The sequence below is a fragment of the Eurytemora carolleeae genome, unplaced genomic scaffold, assembly GCF_000591075.1.
Source record: "Eurytemora carolleeae unplaced genomic scaffold, Eaff_2.0 scaffold124, whole genome shotgun sequence".
In the NCBI taxonomy this organism is placed as follows: domain Eukaryota; kingdom Metazoa; phylum Arthropoda; class Copepoda; order Calanoida; family Temoridae; genus Eurytemora; species Eurytemora carolleeae.
In genome coordinates, this window is record NW_019396953.1 from 198,478 (window position 1) to 222,522 (window position 24,045).

At 32.1% G+C, this 24,045-nt stretch overlaps 2 protein-coding genes across 2 annotated transcripts in view; both read left to right on the plus strand.

The window, feature by feature from the left end:
- Window positions 1–780: 780 nt before the first annotated feature.
- Window positions 781–6,485, plus strand: LOC111710469 (uncharacterized). The gene is made up of 6 exons (XM_023484570.1): window positions 781–892; window positions 975–1,149; window positions 1,881–2,138; window positions 3,032–3,082; window positions 5,198–5,390; window positions 5,801–6,485. Exons 1-6 carry the CDS (start codon window positions 857–859, stop codon window positions 5,871–5,873), a joined length of 786 nt encoding a protein of 261 aa, XP_023340338.1. The 5' UTR covers window positions 781–856; the 3' UTR covers window positions 5,874–6,485.
- A 2,102-nt stretch (window positions 6,486–8,587) lies between these two features.
- The window catches only part of LOC111710467 (SPRY domain-containing SOCS box protein 4), an 18,286-nt gene continuing 2,828 nt past the window's right edge, over window positions 8,588–24,045 (plus strand). Inside the window, exons 1-15 of the mRNA XM_023484566.1 lie at window positions 8,588–8,607; window positions 9,289–9,326; window positions 10,363–10,412; window positions 12,439–12,578; window positions 12,940–13,040; window positions 13,709–13,760; window positions 15,082–15,199; window positions 16,421–16,459; window positions 16,969–17,039; window positions 19,577–19,656; window positions 20,212–20,270; window positions 20,894–20,927; window positions 21,222–21,301; window positions 22,053–22,136; window positions 23,598–23,660. Coding sequence (XP_023340334.1) covers window positions 9,295–9,326; window positions 10,363–10,412; window positions 12,439–12,578; window positions 12,940–13,040; window positions 13,709–13,760; window positions 15,082–15,199; window positions 16,421–16,459; window positions 16,969–17,039; window positions 19,577–19,656; window positions 20,212–20,270; window positions 20,894–20,927; window positions 21,222–21,301; window positions 22,053–22,136; window positions 23,598–23,660 — 1,003 coding nt within the window. The 5' untranslated portion in view covers window positions 8,588–8,607; window positions 9,289–9,294. The remainder of the gene's footprint in view (window positions 8,608–9,288; window positions 9,327–10,362; window positions 10,413–12,438; window positions 12,579–12,939; window positions 13,041–13,708; window positions 13,761–15,081; window positions 15,200–16,420; window positions 16,460–16,968; window positions 17,040–19,576; window positions 19,657–20,211; window positions 20,271–20,893; window positions 20,928–21,221; window positions 21,302–22,052; window positions 22,137–23,597; window positions 23,661–24,045) is intronic.

Here is a 24,045-nt window from a genome sequence, read left to right on the forward strand (position 1 = left end):
TGATAATTCACATAATAGTTTCCTATGACCAGAATATTTCATTGATTATTTATGTGAAAGATGGATCCCATGTCAGCCTTCGACATCCGTCTTGTGTTTACATTACCGCCCAGTGACAGTACACTGCAGTAAAAAAGATGCGCACACCTCTGAAATAACTTTCCTTGCATTAAATCCTTGGTTTGCAGACGGTACTCCAGGCTGGTTCTAGAGAGCTAAATACAACTCTTAACAAATCCTGCTTGGTGGTATTGAGGGTAGAATACGTAGATCATCTACCTTACCCGTTCTTTAGAAGTCTAAATACTGGTATACAGTGAAACCCTTAATAACGAATACATCGGAAAAATTTATCAAATGTCGTCTTGACAATTTTTTAATGAGTTTTATACTATATTACGGAAATTTCAGTATTTGCGAAAATAAATAAATAGCTATGAATATGCGGGAACAAATTTAAGGAGTTCCATATAATCATTTAATTTAAAAAACTAAATATCTGCAACATTCCATTATCAGAAAGTGAAGAATACGACATTTGATGAATTCTTTCGATGTATTCGTTATTAACGGTTTCACTGTATCATGCTTGATACCGGTATTACAAAGAGTGGTGTTAATACTGGTATCATGATTGATACCAGTATAATGATAGATGATCTACCCTTAATACCACCAAGCAGGATTTGTAAAGAGTGGTATCTAGCTCTCTAGAACCAGGCTTCTGTACAAATTAATTGTACATGTGTACTCTAACAAACAAGTGTTAGCATTATCAATATTACAGCTGAATTTCAAAACAACATTTTTAAATCAAATTTAAAGAAAAGTTTTACAGATAGTTATTTTCAGTACAATGGCGGACAATTTTGATATTCAAATTCGGCAAAAGGTAACCCATTGTTTGCTGCATCGTTAAAATCACAAAATCAAAAGTTTTTGATCATTGAAGGATGATTTTTTTTAAATTTTAGCCTGGTTTACGCATACTGAGCTCCCTGGCACGGCGGATGTCAGGCGGAGTAGAGCATCAGCACCTAGAAGAGGCGGAGGATGAGTTTGGGTCGGGCAGAGGATTTGAAACTTTGTCCGCCTCTACACCAAACCATAGTGATGGTAATAGAGAAATCGATTCTGAATTGAGACCAGGTAAATCAGATTTGGAAGATATTAAGAAGAAGGGGGGGGGGTCACTATCCACCATTTCTCACTAATTCTTCAGTCAGAGAACTGTGGATCACAACAGAACTCACCGAAAGCTTAGTTTAGGGTTGGACGGGGTCAAATAAGGAGGCAAATAAGGAACAGATTACAGTTGATGTAAGGGAGGTGGTGCAAATATAGGTTATCATTGCGGTATTGTTATAAACACTCAAAATATTCTTCTTAAAAGGATTTGATTTGGTAAAAATGTCTTATTTAGCTAAAAGGCTTAATTTTAGTATTTACGTTGAGATATTCAAATGGAACGATGCCTAAACCAAAAGGTTTAAAGCTTGAGATCAATTAGTTCATTAAAGATATATCGTTTAAGAAGTGCAAAAAACGCACAATTTTCAGAAAGGAGAACATAGTCTAGCTTTTAAAGGGACTATGAACGTAATTCCAATTAATAGAGTGACAGGGTCAGTTAATAACGGTACCCTTAAAAGCTTTGTTTGATCATGTAATGTATTAAATGTTTTTGTCTTTGAAAACTGATTAGTTTTATTTGTGGTTTCACTACTTAAGTGACAAAAATAAAATTAGAACAGACACACTTGTGAAGCCAGCAAAACGACTTTATCTTTCACATAATTAATCAGATTAAGGTTTTAAGGGTACCATCGTAAATTCAGTTCCTTAAAGGGATTTTCATAAATGTATATTCTATTATCTAGATGTGAATCCAGCTGGTGGTAATATAACACCTAGAATACCCTGGAAGCGTTTAAACCCCTTGAAGATGCTCGCAGATCTTAGCTTTAACAGAGAGGAGGAACAGCTTCAACCTGAAGACGAGCAGTTAGGGCTGGAGATGCTAAGTAAGAAACAGTTTGAAGAAAAAATACAAACTCTGCAATCTTCTCTACCCGATGTCAAATTTACCGGTCAACAAGACCCAATTGTCCGGTTACAGTTGGATGATATCACAAAAGGTTGGTGAAAAAAACAAAACTTTTTTTAATATTATTGATTCTTACAGGACAGGACAGGACAGGACAGGACAGGACACTACAGTGAATTGTTTTTGGCGAATGTCTAAAAACAATATATTTTGTACATTTTAGCGGAGATTTATCATCCTATCAGATATTCGTAAAAAGCATGTTATACCAAAAGATTGATTACAAAATTTACCAAAGTTATATTGAATATATTTTATTGATACATTGCATGTAAAATAATATTAACCTGACTTTTTATTGCTCCACGATTTTATCGTTTACAGTAAAATAACAACAAATAGAAATACAATTAAAAGTTTAAACTTTTTGCTGGCGCACAAACTCTTAAGATTTAGGATTTTTTTACTTTTTATAATGCTTATTCCTTAGTATCAATCTATTATTATCAAAGATGACTGACATATCCTTGTTTTTATATCTTAAAATTCCCAGTTTCATTGGTGGTTTCTCAGGGAAAGTGACTTAACAACTTACTTAATTGTAATTGAGTTGTAAAAGTCTTAAATCTTCAATTTAGAAAAATGACTCATGAAATTATGTCTATTGCTCTTTTAAATCAAGAACTTAAATTTAGTTGAATTTAATGATCCTGACGAAATGCTTTTTATTCATCTTTAACATTTTTTTTGCAGATTTAAAGACGAAAAGATATTTTCCACAAATGAAATTGGGAAGTTTTTGCCACAGAGATGTGTTTTCAATGTTATTTCAATCATTCTGAGACATAATGACTAAAATCTCATCGGTCCTATAATCTATATTTTAGAATTAAACCATTTTCTCTAATCTAGATATCCTTCTAATAAGATAAAGGGGGCAATATTATTGTTTAAAGAACAAATTAAGTTATTCAATTATTCTAGATAAAATTGAGGAAAAGAATAACAATGGGGAAAAAAGAGGAAGTAAGCCAGGTAATGTAAAATTTTCACGACTGTGCGTTAAAGTCTAAATGTGAGTTTTTCGTTAAAACTTTAATGATATTTTTCCATATCAAATATGTACAAGTATGAACAAGAAAAAGGAACCAATGATATTTTTTAATCCTTTCTTTTACTTTTAACCAATAAACATGAGAAATGAGTGGAAAATTAAAAATTGTCTTTGTAAAGGATATTTTATTCTGTTTTTTGAAGCATGAATAAGAAATCAAAACTTAAATAGTAAAGTCGTCTTCATTGAATCGATATAAACACCGACCACTGTGAAACAAGGAAACAGTAAACTGTAGACTGTATTTCGCAGCTGATAGACTCAATTTGTTTGTTTATGTTTTGATTTCATAATGTAAACAAGTGTAGTTCTTCTGTTACTGTCTGGGGTCTCTGACGAAAATCTAGGTGTCTCCAATGAAAATCTGGGGGTCTCTAATGAAAATCTGGGGGTCTCCAATGAAAATCTAGGGTCTCAAATTAAAGATGGGGGTCTCCGATAAAAATAATGGGGGTTCCATTGAAAAATTAAAGCTTGGGGGTCTCTAACGAAAATCTGGGGGTCTCCGCTTAAAGGGGGTGTCTGATGAAAGTCCTTAAAGGGGGTGTCTGATGAAAGTCCGTAAAGGGGGTGTCTGATGAAAGTCCTTATATAATGATGATTTCTTTCCGGACTCCCTCTTCACTGTTAATCTAATTCTTGTAGAATAATGTAGAAACTACAGTTTATATCTTTTGAAAATGTGTAAATTACGACGCTTAGTTATGACTAAGACGTCAAGCAATTCCCATGTTTATTGGGACTCTCTGCATAGTTTTCTCTATTCTTCTTTAGGTATTGGGGCCATTCTTGAATATAAAAATACCGCAAAACAATTTGGTAAATATTTATATATTGAAATATTTCCTGCTGAAATTGTATTTCTAGGTTTTCTACAAGTTAAAAGAAAACTACTTCTATCACATTTTCAGAATAAATATATTCTATCAAAATATTTTCTTTCTAAGTTTTATATTGGTATTATACCCTAAAGTTGATTCAGAAATCTATTCTAAATAATGTTTACTGGAATTCTTAAGTTCAGGAACTGTGCAAGAAAACAATAAAAAAAATGTTGACACATAAATCATAAACTCAGCTAGTCTAACAGCTAGTCTAACAGCTAGTCTAACAGCTAGTCTAACAGCTAGTCTAACAGCTAGTCTAACAGCTAGTCTATCAGCTAGTCTAACAGCTAGTCTAACAGCTAGTCTAACAGCTAGTCTAACAGCTAGTCTAACAGCCTCTTTTGCTACAGGATGTCCCAAAAGATTGAAATTCAAGGGACACTTTTTGATTTCTAGTAAATAAGACAAAAATGAATCATCCCTTTTTCGCGACTGAACAGATCTCAAAGAATAATTTCTAATCTTGTCATCTAACAACAACAATTGTTTATTTTTATCAGTGCATTTTTTATTGATTTTAATGGTTATTTTTTTCTAGTTGGATTTAGAATTGTGACAATTTCTCTTTTTTTTCTTGCAAGGGTACCGTTGTGAATCGGGCTTTGTCATTTTTGCATAGTGGGTCACTTTAAAATACGCTTACAGTTCATTTAACTGAAAACTTACTTTAGTTCAATGTTTAGGAAACATGGATGATGAGGATTAGGATGATGATTGGATAAATGTGAACTATGTTTAGGAAACATGGAGGATGAGGATTAGGATGATGATTGGATAAATGTGAACTATGTTTAGGAAAATTAGGATGATGATTGGATAAATGTGAACTATGTTTAGGAAACATGGAAGATTAGGATGATGATTGGATAAATGTGAACTATGTTTAGGAAACATAGAGGATGAGGATTAGGATGATGATTGGATAAATGTGAACCATGTTTAGGAAACATGGAGGATTAGGATGACTATTGGATAAATGTGAACTATGTTTAGGAAACATGAAGGATGAGGATGATGATTGGATAAATGTGAACTATGTTTAGGAAACATAGAGGAAGAGGATGAGGATGATGATTGGATAAATGTGAACTATGTTTAGGAAACATGGAGGATGAGGATGATGATTGGATAAATGTGAACTATGTTTAGGAAACATGGAGGATGAGGATGAGGATGAGGATTGGATAAATGTGAACTCTGATGATGTTCCCTCTGAAGAATGTTGGATGAACAAGGACAAGCTTGAAGAAAAGAATCAAGAAGGTTCTGATGATGAAGTTGATGATGATCTGCTTGTTGCGACCATTCAAATACAACCTGGATCCACTCCATCAGCTGCTAGGTAATCATTTCCCTTTGTAAACCTTCTCATAGGTAAATGTTTCTTTTGTAAACCTTTTCATTTGCAAACATTCTCAATTATAAACCCTCTCATTGCTAAACCTTGTCATTTGTAAGGCCATCTTTTCTAACATAAATATGAAAGTTGTCTTCATATAATCGCCGACCACTGTATTGCATATATTCACACAAACTAAGTTTATAATCCCTTTAGCTTTGCAACCTGATGCTCTATACGTTTAATATTTCAAACTTAGATTACATTTGATCTCACAAAATTCATAGTTTGAAATTTATAAGATTTAGGGATAAAACATCTGGGTTTGTGGCAACAACTCAATTCATTTTTGTCTTCGCATTAATTTTACAAGTAAAAGGTTTTAAAAAAAATTAATTATAACTTTTATTCAGGTATTACTCAAGAATGACAAAAAGGGAACTGGGTCGTAAGTTCAAGAATATATCGCTCCCAGTCCGACATTGAATATTATTTTTACAACTGCAAACTTGATCAAGTTATGTATAATTATGTATAACGTAACTTTATTTTTCTGTGATGACCTTCATTATAAGATGTTTTTAAAGCTTAAAATTTGTTTCCTGCAATTTAATAAAAAATGATTTCACCATAAAATAACTAAAAGTTGTTTCCAATTCTAATTTTATTGGATCCTCCTATTTTCCTGATATAGGGTTCTGCACAAGTAATGAGACTTAAGAGTCGATTTTGCAGCATCTATTTTTTACACACTTTGGCAAAGCTTTTGTTGTTGAAAAGAATGAGTAAGATATTGGATGATTTGGCCATACATTGCAATGTAAACAAACTTCTTCGCTCTCACGTGAAACTAAAACATAATTTTTTTTCATTCCTTGAATGATTATAAGCAGTCGAGTATAGAATATGTTATTTCTAATCCTAATACATGGAGTGTTTCAAAAAATGGTCCGTTGAAAAATCGAATAACGTCAAAATAGCTGTGAGATAAAAATTTTGTATTATCGTAAAAAATGAACATAATAAAACTAGGTTAGATTTAAGAAACGCATATTTGACGGAAATAGCTTAAAACAAAAAAATATAATTGCAATTTTAGTTTTTTAGTTATTGAAAGTGCCAAACTGACTAGTAGGGAACCAGAGTAAGTTGTACAATACGTATAGTACTTGCATAATTACGAATTCTCACCAATCTAGGGAGACAAATGTGCGCTAACTCTTTTTTAACCAAGGATTTATTGATTTATTTGTATACCAATAAACATGGATTCTAAGTAAAAGACTGAGTTTTTTTTATTTAAAAGTTCGTTTGCTAATGTTTTGAGTGCGTATCTTTGAACCGAAGATAGAAGAGAAAATATTTTTAAACCAGGAAAAATGTTTCTGCAAGAAGAAGATCAGAGAGAGGGCCGCAATCTTAAGACAGTATTATACAACCTGGCTTTCATCTAAAACGTGATAATATAAGTTAATAAGTACTCCATTTGTATATGAAATGTTCAGAATAGGTTATTGTATACGCAGTAAATGTACATCAGACAAATACTTCTTATACAAATGAAGTACCGTCTGCAAAGCATGTATAATCATATGGTAGGGCGAACCGCGTCAGTTATATCTCCCTTCTATTCCTTACTCCCTGGTTTGTATCCAATAATTGTAAAAACGACTGAACCGGGCAGGCCCAATATTTTGTCTCCCAAAATTTGATTTTGTAAAGTTTGAAAAACCCTATAACTTTTTTATGTTTTATTTTGGAGTATTCAAAGAGAAACAATTAAAAGTTGAAATAGAAGATCATAAGAATTTTCTGGACCTTCGTTCTTTTTCCATCTCATAGAATTTAAGTTTAAGGTTTTTTAGTTTTTCATTTTCAAAAATGAGTTTTACTATCTTTACAGTTTAAATACTAACATAAGAATATAATAAAATGTCGATTTTTTAAAAACATGTTTTTTTCTGCTAGTTTTGTTTGAAGGAGAAAAAAAGTAGTACTTGCAAGGTAATTGGACTGTATCATACTTCTGCCTGATATCCAAGAAGTCAATTTTGAATATTTACAGTTAAAATTTTGCCCCCTCCTAGATTTATTCCTGTATAAATCCAATTGTTCCAGGGGACAAATAACTATCCTTATTTACGTTCCAGGGGGAGAGGGGGGGGGGGGAATCATCGGAAAAAATAGTTTTCCCTTTTTAACCCCCCCTGAATCGAATTTAGCGTGCGACAAACTTACAATGTTTAATGTTTACACTGTGTACACAGGGGGCGGAAACGTAATGCATGTTTGTGTGTAAGTGATAACGAACCGAAAGCGTGTACTGTAGGTAGGCCCGTAGCCAGGGGGGTGCAGGTAGGCAGGTGCACCCCCTTTGTTCTGAAAGGGGGGTGCAATGACAAAGAAATTGTTTGTAATAATTTTCTAATAACTAGTTAACAATTATATAGCCCCAGTCAAGAATGTAAGGCAAGGAAAGTCAAGTGCGGTTGTGTATATACTCTGTGTACATATTGAAACCAGTTCTCTCTGGGCGGAATTTGTAAACATCAGTGTTCGTTTAGTATCCGAGGAGGTTAAAAGCATTAAATTTTGATAATTTTGATAATTCACATAATAGTTTCCTATGAACAGAATATTTCATTGATTTTTTATGTGAATGATGGATCCCATGTCAGGCTTCGACATCCGTCTTGTGTTTACATTAGCGCCCAGAGACAGTACACTGCAGTACTAAAGATGTGTACACTTCTGAAATGACTTTCCTTGCCTTACATCCTTGGCCCCAGTAAGAATTGATTCCCTTCCCAAACCAAATTATAATCTATTTTAAGTCCAAGTAGAAGAGTTCTTTTTGAGTACTCAAAAATTCACTAAGAATGTCTGCATGTCTCAATGTCAATAAATAAACTCTTTTAAACAAAATATTAGAAATTAGTATTATTTTTTATTCATCTTAATATTATCATGATAAGGCCGAGGGACAAGAAGCATTGCAATTTTAAATAATGATTTTTTTCCTGAAGCTAAAGTAACATTCACAATTATTTTGTTATGTATATTGTATACGTAAATTTAAAAAGTTTCAGACACTAACATGTAACCCTTAAAGACTCAAATAAAAACCAAGCATTGATTAAAAAAAATGCTCACCTGCGGCGGGCCTTTTTACACCCCCCCCCCTGGAAATATCCTGGCTACGGGCCTGACAGTACAGTAGGTATATACAGTACATAAGAATCTCGGTATTTGTAGTCTAGGAGAGTGCAATTGTTTATTGTTAATTGTAATGACTTGAAAATAAGTTTAATATACACGTAATATATTATTTTATATAATTATAAGTCAACACTATGAGCCAAATTTTCATGCAAAGGATATAATTTGATTAAAGTTTACAATACACTACTCGTTATTCAAGCTTAATTATAATTGACGACATTGTTCTGCAACTTCCTTGATTGTAGTTATGTTGTTGTGTTTGTACCAAAAGAATGTGCGTGTGCGATAAAGAACTCGTCTGCAAAGCAGTGTGACTGACTTCCTCATGCCAGACCAGCGTCATTTCCCTTCCCTTTATTTTTTTTCCCTGACTGTACAGTGTACATTTGTTCACTGTTTACGGAAACATTTAGTACAAATGTACAGTGTACACAGTACACAATAGGCAGTGTCAGTGAGTATATATTGTTTACTGATTAGTGATTATTATAAAAAGTTGGTCAACAATTTTTAGTCAACAATTAAGTTAAAATATAAATGTCGGGATTTCTTCATCTAAATAAAATTAATTAAAATCAAAGTTAATGGTTTCTAATTTGATAACTGTTGTGCAGACTGCAGACCGATATTATTTTTAAATAATATATTTGACAATTTGTTTTAGATTTTTAATTTTTAGGCGAAAATGGTGAAAGTTAAAGAAGTTCAGGGAACGGGGTGAGTTGTTTAGTTTAAAATATATATAAAAAAATTAAATGCGTCTTTAATTGTGTTGGTCGACTTGGAAGATGGGATAAGATCATAAGGGTCATGCTCAGGCGCGCAACTAGACATTTTGTTAAGAATAGATTTAACCTCATTCAGAATAGATTTAACCTCATTCAGATTCAGAATAGATTTTAGGACAAAGTCTTCACCTTTATTCAATTAATAATTTACTTTATCATTAAGTAGTTAATGTTTTCAGCCCCCTTCCCCTCCCCCCACAAAAGACAAAATTTGCTTAAACTTTAAATTGTTATATTGCTATTCCTAAAATTTTGATCAAGCTATTCTGAATTTTCCAGGAGACCATTGTTATTGATCCCTTCTTTTCAGATTGCTTTTGAAACATTCCTCTGATTAAATTATAAGCTGAATGAACTAACGTTCAATCATCTTATTTTTTATTTTACGATCAGAGCCCTTAAATTTGCTCAGGGTCAAGATTCATGACTTCTTGCCCCCCACCCCCTACAGGGGGGGCATGCCTCCCTTAATCAGGCTATGAAGGGGCCTTGCCCCCCTTGCCCCCCCCCCTATTTGCGCGCCTGGTCATTCATGCTTTTTATGTATAACTTGTGGTGAAATGGTTAAAAATTTTAGGGGAGGTGATTCCATGCAAGAAAGGTGTCCCCAATCCCCATGCAATACATCGGCACTCGGCAGAGGTTTTATTCTATGTATATAGCCATACAACATTAAAGTACCATTGGAAGTTTAAAGGAGTACTCAGAGTTGCCGATTCAATTAGAGACTTTAATTGCCCTGGAATTGTCCATACTGTTCTGTGCAGAGCGCTTATTCCTCCTTCAGCCTGGTTATTTTTATATTCTAAACCGTCCAAAATATAAAAAGATAATCTGAGATAAAAGTCACATATCCCATGGTTACATATTTCGACGCTATGCTTTTATATAAGATGTAACTAGATCAAAAACGACAATTTTTGGTATATATAAAGTAGAGAAATTTAAAAGATTTATTTTTACAGATCTCGGAATGGACCCAGCCTACGTGGTGTTACTAAACCCAGAGACCAAGGTAAAAATATTACAAGTGGATAATTCAATTTGGAATTCTGAGGGGTCACATCTCATTTTTGGGGGTAATTTTATAATTAATTGCAAAAACAGAAAACAAGAAATTCTAAATTTTAAACATTTTCCTCCATATGCTAGTATCATTTAAGAACTCCCCAAGTGCTTACAATTGATAATACTAATAACGTGTGTTAAAATTCAAATTTTACGTAAAATGAGGCGAGTGAGAGAAACAGTAATATAAAAAATAATAATGATCTTTAAATTATTTTACGAAAATTGACATAATGTTAAAACTTTTTAACGAATTTAGGTGATATTTTAGTGTGTGGTAAGTGGTAGCAATTTAAATGCATAATTCAACTTTGACATTTTTTTAGAACGATACAATACAATTCTTAAGATAGTAAACTTCGTAATTTCTATTGCTCAAAAAAATTTGGAAAATAAAAAAGGTAAAGTTAAAACTTGAACATTGAAGACGACCTATAGAAGTAGACCTACTCGGAGATTACTACTTGAACTATATGTTAAAAGATGATACAGAACTAAAGAGTTTTCATTTCAAATTTTGCTAATAACTTTTTAGTAAAAAAATTATATGTTTTTGGAGGAGAACAATTATCTAAAAAAAAGGTTGAAGCTTGCAAACGAATCGTGTTTACATTTTTCATATCATCCCTCCCCCACTCCCCGACTCAAATTCTTGAAAATTTGCACCCTTGAATTACATTATTACATATTCATAAATGCGTCATTTTATTTGAATAAGTTGACCGCTGAGTCCTCGTGCTGGGTTAGATTTCTCAGTTTACATATTGTTTAAACTTCATAAGATTAAGAGAGGGGGGGGGGGCAAGTTAAAGTCAGTGTGTAACGCCTGATTAATCATATATTTTCAGTTTTTTTTTTCAATCCCTTTTGACATATCTGAGTGAACTAAAAAAATAAAATAATAGCATATATTCATTTAAAAAAACTAAATTCTGCACCTGAATCTTCTTAGTCTTTTCATAGTCATTGATTTATTCTTTTATTTCATTTATTCAAAGATGTTAAAATGTTAACAAATTAATAAATGGTTTAAAGTTTGCCTGAAACGATTGAATCGAGCAATTTACTTCCTATCAATTGTTCTAAAAAGATTGTTTACCAAATCTTTGTAGCAGAAATTTTCCACAACTTTTCACTCCAGAGAAATAAGCTAGCTGTTTACAATCTAATTTCTTTCTTACAATGTTATTTAACCCTAAACAAGCTGGGGGTGGGCGTTTGGCGCCCCCCCCGTAGTTTTTTTTATCCTAGCACTCTCATTTTTGAGTTTGACACCGTGAAATTTTGTGACTATTAATGAAAAGTAATTTAAAGGATTTTTTGTTTAAATATATTTTTTATAATTTATAGGGTGGGGTAAAGGGCGAAAAAAAAGTCCGGTCTGTGAAAAAAAAAACCTAAAATAGCCCATACTTTTTTTGTGACTAAAGCTACATTTCTAAAAACTATATTTTTGAAAAGGCATTGAAAAATTTATGTAGAAACATGTGTCACATTTGATTAAAACCAAAATATTGACCATTTTTTAGGCATTTTTTTCCACCCTCCATAGCTCTCAAATCATTTGAGTTATCGGTGTAATGAAAACTAGGGCTATGAACATGCATTTCAACCCTATACCTATTTCAAGGGGGGGGGGCGCCAAACGCCCCCCCCCCAGACTATGCATAGATGCATTTATAGGGTTAACACTCATTTTCCAAAATCTTATAGGAACGTCGAAAAGACTGCACCTATGTCCTTTTCTTATCTATAAATAAATTTAAGAGTACGTGAAAAATTGACGACTCAGAAGACAATAGTTTAAAGCTAAGTTTGTTGATACAAAAGTTCAATTTTACTTGAAAATGCTTCTTATTTTTATTGATGAACAAAAACATTTGACGAAAACTAAATTGCAGAATTCTTTTCATGTGTTTTATCTCCAAAGAAATAAAGTTTTGACAAATTCTATTTTTCTGATAATTTCTTAGGAGACGGTTGGTTTAAAATGCCGCTTCGTTTGCACACCGAGAATACCAAACCAAATATAGTAACGTACATCCATCTTGGAGAGGCGGGCAAAGACGACTTTCAAAACTATGTCGAAGGAAAAGAGGAAATACAGTTACAGGTAAAATATAATTAATTATGCATAGCATTCCAATGTCCTAGACCTTACATATACTTCAAACTATTATTACTATAATGTCGTCTTCCTATTCCATAGTTTCATGGTTCTCACAGTAGGAGATAAAGGAATTGTATACAATCTTGTTTCTAGGTGTATGATGAAGAGGATATACCGGATATGGATATACAAGATAAAGGGATTATATACTATCTTGTATCCAGGTGTATGTTGAATAGGATATACTGGATATGGATATATAAGATAAAGGGATTATATACTATCTTGTATCCAGGTGTATGATGAAGAGGATATACTGGATATGGATATACTAGATAAAGGGATTATACTATCTTGTATCCAGGTGTATGATGAAGAAGATTTACCGGATATGGATATTAGAGATATTTTAAATGGATTGGATCACACAGGAACAGCTTCAGATTTCTCAGATGAATCACACAGGTGGTTTTATATAATTTTTATCATTTAAAACATTATAAAGATTTTTTAGGGACCTTTGTTGTAATTTTAAGTTAGCTTCCATTTAAAGAGGGCATCTCCAACTTACAAAAATACCTTTAAATCCTCTATCTGATGAATAATGTGGAAGATATCGTCGTATTTCTAGCTTGAAAAGTTTTACATTTTGACAACATCCTGCATTTTAGAAGAACTCCACAAGATTGTGTATAGAGAAACCCCACTTGAAAAATGAAACTTATTATAATGAGAAAATGATGAACAATATATGCAATATGCATTCTTTATGCATTATTATTTATTGTTAAAACTTTTTAATTGTCCTGTTGTGAATTGAACATGCAAATGAGCAGTCTTTAAATTACGTTTATGTGTATCAAATTTTTATTTTTAAATCCTTTTTTAGAATTCGCCCTTTTTATATAAATTCGTATCTACATATTTTACAACGCATTTTAATGAGATAATTATTATTTTTAACATTCACTCTTAAAGAGTAAAACCCCAATTAGTTTGAGGGTCACTTAGAATAAGGTTTACAGTCCCTTTAAAGTTATGAATTGAGAACATTTTCTTGAGAAATTATTAAAAATAAAAAAAAACTTTTTCATCAAATGCAAAAATATAATATTAATGAGAGTTTGTGACAGATGCAGCCGAGTATGCCCAGTAGGCTGTCAGGGACATCTTAGACCTAATGAGGTATAAAATAGTTATTTTTTCTTTTTTATTTTTTAGTTAGTTCGTTATTAAAGGGAGTGTTCACTGCAATTTTCAAGGATTTCAGTTTTCAGTTTTAGCCGAGTTCTAAAATTCGTTACAGATACCCCCCCCCCTTAGTATCTGGATCATCTGTAAAATAAAATTAAAATATAGATAAAGCTGCTTGATAAGAAACTTTTCCACATCAATTAGAGCGAAAACATTGTTGGGGTTTAACGGAAACTTGTAAAATACGAAGAGATATTCATGAAATGAATATGCACCAATTTCATTTTTTACAGAACGTAACCTTTTATTTCTATAAAGTAGAATTATCACAATATTATAACAATATGTTATAAATTACCATTAGAAGAAATTAGAAACCAAAATTTTTGTCGTAAGGTATCTTGTTATAAAAATGGATTAAAACTGAATAATCTATTTTTGCAACGGTGAAAGTATCAGAAAATATATTAATCCTGTTTTTCAAAATTAAATTAGGAAAGAAAAATCTATAACGGATCATCAGCAGATAATTTTTTAATTTTTTTGAAATGAAAGAGAATAAATATGTTATATGTTTTATCAAAATATGAAAACAAAATTTTTGCAAAAGTTTTAAGTTCTCGAAATGCTCAAACTTTAATGGAAGTTTTACAATGAATCGTAAAACTATGGGTATTCTATTTCTGAAATAAAATCCTTGGAATGAAAGTATGTACTATGTAGGCTGAATATAAATATGTGAAAAAAAACTTTCAACACGAACCCACATTATTTTTAAGGGACTACTATAGAAATATTTTCAAGGGACTACTATAGAATATATTTTCAAGGGACTACTATAGAAATATTTTCAAGGGACTACTATAGAAATATTTTCAAGGGACTACTATAGAAATATTTTCAATCTGAAGTTTAAATAGTTTGCGTTTTCCATTATCTATTGAAGAACCGCTAATATTAATATTCTCATCTAAGGATTTATCTGCGATTTTTATTTTCTAATTTCTTTTTTCCCTTGAATTCCATAATCACCGAGTAAACCAAAAATATGAAGATAAATAAATATATTTTTTCAAACATGACCTTGGTTTCTTCATCCTTATAGTTAAAGGAGATAAACATTTTCTAAAAAGTGAAAAAAGTGAATATTTTTATTCACAATTATGTTAAAAAAGATAAAAAATCTTTTTTTGGGGAAACATTTATCTTTGTGGGAAAAAAAATCACTGAATCGAAGATAAAGACATCCTGAGAAAAGGGGAGGGGGTGGGGGTGGGTTTAGTGATGTTAAAATCACAATTATGTTGTTTAGATAATAATCTACGAGGGAATAGATGTGAATGGACGTCTTCAAGAGAGGAAAAGGTTTAAAGGACGACTTATTATTAAAGAATCCACTAAGATCATCAAGAAAAGGAAGAAAAAATCAGGTATCTTCAATCTTATTCCAGTCTTGAGTTTACTTGTCCAATATTGATTTAAATTGTCTAAAATTGATATTTGTCTAATATTAAAATATGAAATAAAATATTGTTTTAATTGTCTAATATTGATTCTAATTGTGTAATATTTATTCTAATTGTGTAATATTGATTCTAATTGTCTAATATTGATTCTAAATTTAAAATTTAGATATTAATTGTCTAAGATTGATTCTAATTGTGTAAGATTGATTCTAATTGTCTATTATTGATTCTAGTTGTCTAAGATTGATTCTAATTGTCTAAGATTGATTCTAATTGTCTAAGATTGATTCTAATTGTATACTATTGATTCTAATTGTCTAATATTGATTCTAGTTGTCAAATATTGATTCTAATTGTCTAATATTGATTCCAAATTTAAAATGTAGGTACTAATTGTCTAAGATTAATACTAATTGTCTAAGATTGATTATAATTGTCTAATATTGATTCTAATTGTCTAAGATTGATTCTAATTGTCTAAGATTGATTCTAATTGTCGAGTTTATTCTATTGATAATAATTGGTTCTAATTGTTAAACATTTTATATGAATCCTTTGAGACTCTTAAATTTTAAATTTCTTTTCAGTTTTATTTTTAAAGAGGAAGGCAGAAAATATGGGTGGGTGGTGGATACTAATTGTCTAAAATTGATTATAATTGTCTAAGATTGGTTATAATTGTCTAAGATTGAATCTAATTGTTTAATATTGATTATAATTGTCTATTATTGATTCTAATTGTCTAATATTGATTCTAATTGTCTAAGATTGAATCTAATTGTCTAAGATTGATTCTAGTTGTCTAATATTGATTCTAATTGTCAAAGATTGAATCTAATTGTCTAATATTGATTATAATTGTCCAAGATTGAATCTAATTGTCTAAGATTGATTCTAATTGTCTAAGATTGATTATAATTGTCTAAGATTGATTATAATTGTCTAAGATTGATTCTAATTGTCTAAGATTGATTCTAATTGTCGAGTTTATTCTATTGATAATAATTGGTTCTAATTGTTAAACATTTTATATGAATCCTTTGAGACTCTTAAATTTTAAATTTCTTTTCAGTTTTATTTTTAAAGAGGAAGGCAGAAAATATGGGTGGGTGGTGGAGTTTTGATGACTATTGTTTACATGTTCAAAGAAAAAATGAATGATTATCTGAATTTAATGTTTTTTAGTTAAAGCTAAACAATCAAGAAGCACTCCCGAGATCGAAGGTGTGTAAAATTCAATCTGAAATAAAAAAATTTATTAATAAAAGAAGTACAGAGCCCGACTGAAAAAAACAGGACCTGGAAAGGATTTGATTTTATAAACAAATTTCGTTTGATTAACTTAAAATTTTTTTTACGGTTTAGAGAAAGATCTATTTTTTTCTTTTTAAGACTTTAATTTTCAATTTTATTTTGATCATGATTCATAAGACTTCAAATCAAATATTATATGTTATAACGACATCGATATTTTAAGGGAGGGGCGAGGGGGCTAATTTTTTATAGTGAGAGGGAATGTTTATTTTTAATGATAAACTAGGGGGGGGGGGACCTTTTTTCGGGGATATCTATTGATAAAAATCAGAATTAATCTTTGTTTAATCCCCCTTCTTACATTTTTTGGTTTTAACATAATGAGATAATTTATTAATTTTTAATCTCTACTTTTCAATGCAAGTCTCTCTTCTTAATTGAGAATGAGGTTAAGAAATAGGTTAATTAATATATTTAAGATGTTAAAATCGGTGAAGAGCTTCCTGAAAAATATCGAAACATTCTTAATGAACCACCGGTAGTGCCTCAGGTGCAAAAATTTGTAATACATTTATTGTTTTTTTTTCTATGCGTCCCCTTAACATGAAAAAAACATCTGTTTTGCATAATCTAACTTTATGCATTAATGCAAAAACTGAAACAAAATATATCCTGTATTTCATGCATCACTCTGGGCCGTAGTAAATTTGAATTCAAACAGGACCTGTTCAATTTGTACCGGCCTGCCAGATAACATCGTTTACTGACCCGATCCTGTGACCATATTCTGTTTTGTACGTCGCCCTAACCAGACTAACATACGACAGGGGTCAATTTTCTTGGCATAGTCCCGTCCATGTCGCGTCGGAGGGCTAACTATGACAACCCCCATGGCGCGTTCAGACTTTTTACAGTACCTAATCCTAGGCCTATTTGACTGTCCCCACTGGCTTAGTCCACCGTGGCATGTTAGCCATCATGTTTCCGTTCATAAATTAAGGAAGTCAGGGGCGGATACAAGGGGGGTCGGGGGGACATTCGCCCCCCCTGAGATTTCGAGGCAAAAAATGTTCCCAATTTGATAAATGTTATTGTTAACGATAAATTTAGAATTATAAATTTGTAAGTTAAGTTATAATATTGTTCATATCTAGTAATGTTCCTTAATCAATACTCATTTATCAAAATTGTAATATTGTTCCTAATTTTCATGCATTTAAGTATAACTAGTAATTTCTTTTTGTTCTTAAATTGCTAATGTTCCTATTATTGTTCCTGTTCCTGTGTCTGACCCACCTTAAATCCCTGTCCTAATCCTATATTTTTGTTCCTAATTCCTGAACAATCTGTTTATTGTTCCTAAATCCCTGTCCTAATCCTTTATTTTTGTTCCTAATTCCTGAACAATCTTTTTGTTGTTCCTAAATCCCTGTCCGAATCCTTTAATTCTGTTCCTAATTCCTGAACAATCTTTTAATTATTCTTAAATTCCTGTCCTAATCCTTTATTTTTGTTCCTAATTCCTGAACAATCTTTTAATTGTTCCTAAATTCCTGTTCTAATCCTTTAATTTTGTTCCTAAAATTTAAAAATCTAGTTTTTTAGTCTTAAGTCATTAATTTTTACTCTTTTTGAGACTTTTAAGTCAAAAAAATTTTCACGATTGTTTCTTCCTAATTAGTCATTTTTTATTCCTAAAATCTTGCCCCCCCCCCTCACTTAAATCCTGTATCCGCCCCTGAAGGAAGTCCGTAAAAGCCTTGTTTGATTTTCATTCAATTATTAAAATTTTCTATGTTTAAAAATCTCAATTAAGAGCTATATTTGACGAGGCAGTGGGAACTCCTGTGAAACATAAAAAGGCTATGACTTATATGCTTTGAGTTATATTTGGAAACTTTTAAATTCAAGATAAAGTTAAAACTGAAGTAACCCTTTCAGTACGAAATTGATCAAAATAAAGTTTCCTATTAGATTAGGAGTTGGTTTGTGGATAATAATTAAATTGACATGGACCTGGGGTTTACATTTATCAGAGAAAATAAGAGACTATTTGCTATATCCACTCTGCTTTTCTTAGTCCATGAAAACAGTTCTTAAAGGGACTGTAAAGGAAAAATGAAAGGGGGTATAGGCTGAAAGCTAGGAAGGATAACTGAATCCCTCCAGTGGAATTATAAACTACTTGGAAGGATAACTGAATCCCTCCAGTGGAATTATAAACCCCCAGGAAGGACATCTGAACCCCTCCAGGGAAATGTAAATCACCCTGCGTAAAGTTTTGAATTGTAAAAAGCATTTTTTCAACCCCCTCCAGTGAAAAAGAATTCCCTCCGGTGGTCTCCAGTGGAGTCAAAATCTTACTACGAACTTCCGTGACTCATTTTTTTATTTGTTATTTCTATTTTTTATAGATTTAATTCATAATATTATTTATACATCCGTATTGCTTGACCAGAAATTCTACCAATGGCAGTGCAGTAAAGTGGTCACGTGATACAGGAGGAGACAGGTGCTCTGCCATTGGTGATAGTTCTGGTCACGTGATTTAAGTTTAAGATTTTTTAAATTTTGTATATAATTATGTATCAACTTTCGCATAATTTTAACACAGTTTTTATATCAATTTCTCGAGACAGGAACATCAGATAAAACTTTCATGGGTCGCGATCAAGAGCTAAAGTGATTAGCTTTCAGCCTATACCCCCTTTCATTTTTCTTTACAGTCCCTTTAAGAAAATTTTTGGTAAACTAATACTGGCAAAATTTGATATCTCTAGTTCGGGAGAGGAATTATTTTGATTAGGCGAGGAAAAGTAAAATTTTAATAAAATTTTCAGTTTTGGATTTGATAGCTTATTTTTTCTGTCAAACGTCTGAAAATTTTAATTTGTGAAGGAAAAAAATATTGACTAGGCGGGCAGGGTGTGGTGGGCGGGGAAAATATTCACTAGGCGGGCAGGGTGTGGTGGGTAGGGGAAAATGTTATGAAAATAAATTTGTTAATTCTCAAAAAAAAAGCTTAAATTGTTAGATTTCTCTCTTGTTTCAATTTTAGACTTTATTTATATTGATCTGATATTCTAGGTTCAGACAAGCAACGGCTGGAACCCTCTGGATAAATCCCAGAATTTAACCATGAAAACAAACGAACATTTGACTGTCAGGAAAGTTAATCATTTTTCAAAACTTTCCCTTCAGATTTTCAAAAATATTTTTTGCAAGCACAGAACAGAAGTCAGCCGAATAAAAAGAAAAAGAAAAACGATATTATAACTTTTATAATTTTATTTCTACCAAGCTTTTAAGCAGCATGAATACATAAACATGGAAACTAAGAAAAACTGTAAATTAACAGCTTCTCTTTTTTTACTTCTAAACTTGGAATTGGAAAAAAAGTTTGTTGGAAATCCAAACTCGAATAGAAATGTCGTCTTCTTTGTATTTATAATAACGCCGACCAGTGTACTGGAATGTATTTAAACCAAAGAACTTAGTCAATGCATTGTGACGCTGCAAAATGAACTTTCTATGGACATTCTACCCTTAAATGCTAAAAGCTGCCAGACGACTGTTTTTGTACTTATTTAATCTCTGTTCTTACATTCTTGGTTTCCTTCAATCGTAAACTTGCTTTTTTATGATAAATAAGTTAGTGTGTCGTTTAAGGCAGATACCCTAATTAATTATTAAATTTATTTTGAATGATAATAATTAATTAGACGGCAGCCCGTAACACAATCTACTGATGGTATTCGAGGCAAAACTGGAGTTGCTAGGGGCAGATAATAAATAATTTGTGTATTTTAAAGGACTGCAGGCGTAATTTCAACCGATTCTTTGCTCAAGGCATAGTGGATTACCCTTTGAACTTTCAATTGAGACAAAAAAGCGTAAGCTATTCTTGTTTTTTCTATACGAATATATTAAGATAGTAAACAACGATATTTTCCTCATTGCTGCTCATATTAAGATGTTCAGCTGACTGAGTGCCGTTGTGAATTTGAAAATACGTTGGCCTTCCCTTGAACAGAAACTTCAAATATTGATTTAAAATTAGATAATCTTACCTAAATCTCGTCTCTTAATCTTTTTCCATACTTTATTCCGGATTAAGGGTTAAGTAGAATTCTTTAATGTACAGATACAGGGGTCGATAAATTCTTCAAAAATATGTTTTCATTGAAAATATTCTGTCAAGAAAAAAAATAAACTGGAAAATAATATTTTACCCTGGAGATTTAAATTACCCCCGACTCACTTCCCTTCCTTAAGAAAATCATTTTACAATAGATACAACACATTTTCGATTGTTAGAAATGCCATTTTTTTGTGAAAGCTTTACAGTTGAGATCACACGCAAGATTTATAGATGATTGTTATTATTTTATCTTGAGTTTAGAGGCACCACAATTTATGAGATCAGTTGGCCAATAAGGAAGGAAAAACATGTTGATTATTAATTTAGTGAATAATTTAAAATCTTTTTTTTGGCATGGTTGAAACAGCTAAAGCAACTTTATTTAAAATTTTAGTAAATAGGTAGAATGTTGAATGTTGAACCACGCGACTAAGTTAAACCACCTCTCTGAAATCAAAAACGGCTTACAAGCAAGTGGCTCAACTTATTCTATATAGTTCATCTACTTCTCGCTATCATTACATGTCAGTCCCTGAATATTTTGAAAAAAAAACTTGAAATTACTAAATTGTTTTGTTTCCTCTCCTGCAGGATGCGCGGTACACATGCTGCAGTGGGTGTGGCCACCAGAACCGCCCCAATCCATGTTCATGGGTACAAGTCCCTCATAGGTAATTTAATGATAAGGGTTGGTAAGTCAGGGGGTTGGGATATCATGTCAACCTGTATGTCAGAGTACTCTTAGAAGCGCCGAGCCAGAGCCAGTTGTTGAGAGATATTTAATAATTTTGAATTTTCAATGATTTTCATATTTTTCAAATTTTCAAAATAATATTTTTTTATTGCAGAAGTAATAATAGGTTAAGTGTTAATTTCATGCTCTATTTGATGTTTTAACCAATTTGTATAATAAGAATCTTTTTATTTAAACGATATAAACCAAGCAATGAAATAGAAGTTAGAAGAATAATTATTTTACAACCAAATTAACAAGATTTTGTACTGAAATATATGCTAATTATTTTTTTAGATAACCAAAGGTCTAGAAGTTTTTTCCATCAAAACGGAAATATATTTTTGCTCCCTAGTACCCCCACCAACTTGCACTTTACATTTAAGAATTACAAACCAGTCTAGTGTAAATCAAAATATTAGTTCAGAAACATATTTTCTTGCTATAAAACTACCAGAGTTGCGTTTCAAAATCTGCTAAATTTCAAAATTTTATTGAAAATACTTTACGCCATTTTAACGTCTTCAGTACTCAAATTACATCAAAGAAGTATAAAAATGAATTTCTTGACTGATTTGAGTATTCTAGAAACATCTTTTTCTTTTCAATCTGTTGCTTGGAACTTGAGATATAACTGTTAGCACAGCAAATTTTTGAGAAAAATATGATTTCCCTTATTCATATTGCAGGGGACAATGGTAGTTCCTGGGGTTGGGATATTGGTAGCAAAGAGAGTATTCACAACGGGGAGAAAACAAACTACCCTCCAACAGGTAATAAATACGATCATTCTGAATGTCGTCTTTCGGATGAAATTAATAAACTTTAATCTAGGATAGATTCTGTTTTGCATGGTAATAACTACAAATAGGTTTCACATGCACAGCTAACAGTTTTTACTCTAGCATAAATCAGTTTTGGCTTAATTCATCAAAACTAGATTTTTCTTGCCTTTGCTGTATAAATCCACGGATTGCTTTAGGAAAGCCGCGGGCACGTTGGAACAAAGAATATGTCAACTAAAATAAATTACCAATGTGCATCTAGATTTAATTTCTGAGGAATAGATCACTTATATAATATGTGCGCAGTAGCGTACACAGGGGGGGGGGGCAGTAGTCCTCCTGCCCCCCCCCCCTGGGATTTATGAGCAAAGGTAAAAATCAGGTGTTCTTGGTAAAAAAAGAGCTTGCCCTCATCAGCAAAAGGGTGATAAACAACTATAGATAGCTATATGCATAATGCACAGACGCATACACAGGGGGGGGGGTGGCAGTAGTCCTCGTGCCCCCCCTGGGATTTATGAGCAAGGGTAAAAATCAGGTGTTCTGGGTAATAAAAAAAACCTGCCCCCATCAACAAAAGGGGTGTTTTCCCCCTTAAAAAGAATAGTTGAAAATTTTCTTGGTGCTTTACGCCATTTATTTTCAAATTTTACCGTAGTATTTCCCTTTCATCTAAAATCTCCACCCCCCCCCCCCCTGCATACTTGATAAACAACTATAGCTATATGCATTATGCAAGCGTTTGGCATGTTTTCCCGAAAATACTGAAGGATACATTTAAATATATAGTCCGTGGACTACAAAGGTAAGTAGTCTCAGGAATTGAGAGAACTATACAGAGGGATACATTTAATATATATAGTCCTTGAATCGGGAATACAGAGGACTACAAAGGGGAGTAGTCTCATTTTAGCAATAAACTTTATCTTATCTTATCTTATCTTACTTAGGACTTCAGAGGGCAATACAGAACTATGCAAATGGATACATCGTAATATGTAGTCCATTGGGACAACAGTGGACTATAAAGGGGAATAGTTTTAAAATTCGGTGATGGTGATGGACCAAACCTCTGTTAGAGTAAAAAAGTAGATGTTAGTTCCACATTTATTGAAAATAAACTTCGGTCTGGGTTGACCCTCGTCAGTTCTTGAGATTGTTTCTTCACAAAAATAGTCTCAGGAAACTACTCAGGACTTCAGAGGGTAATACATATACAGATAGATACATTATAATATGTAGTCCTTCGCGTGAAAGCTTGCCCCCCCCCCTGCCTTAATTCCTGTGTACGCGCCTGTATGTGCGACATATAGCTTATATTCCTTATATTCATATTAATTCCGTTTTTATTAGATCTATAATAACTGTTAGTCTCTTGTAGCTTTTGATAATTTTGAACTTATTTAAGATTCTAATATCTATAAACTAAATTGTTATACGTGTTTTTAGTTCGCAATCATTACGAATGGACGGTACCCGCGGTCTTCTACATGATTATTGATATGGACGAGGGTAAGGAAGACGACATATTTAAATTTAGGAAGACGACAATTTTGTTAACTTGACTTCTATAACAAAGAGGCGTCGGGTGAAGGGAGCAGGAGGGGGGGATAGATAAAACTCCTAAGAATGCGCGAATACCGGATAATATTTTCTTAATTCTCTCTCTCTACGACAGCTTGCTCTGACAGCTTGCTTCTATAGTAATGTTAAGGATGAATACGAATGTTATAAATTTGATATTTTTGATACGAATGTTGGGTTTGATTGTTTATCTGATCTTGGTACTTGGATTCGAATGTCATGACAGGCTTGATACGAATGTTGAAAAGGATGGATACGAATGTTATTAATTTGATATAGGTTGGGTTTGATTGTTTATCTGATCTTGATACTT

What these genes read in the sequence shown, in the direction of transcription:
- LOC111710469 (XM_023484570.1), top strand. Translation starts at nt 857, where the DNA reads ATGGCGGACAATTTTGATATTCAAATTCGGCAAAAG. An exon ending in AAAAAGAGGAAGTAAGCCAG is followed by an intron (nt 3,083 to 5,197) that starts GTAATGTAAAAT and finishes AACTATGTTTAG; the next exon opens with GAAACATGGAGGATGAGGAT. An exon ending in TCCACTCCATCAGCTGCTAG is followed by an intron (nt 5,391 to 5,800) that starts GTAATCATTTCC and finishes ACTTTTATTCAG; the next exon opens with GTATTACTCAAGAATGACAA.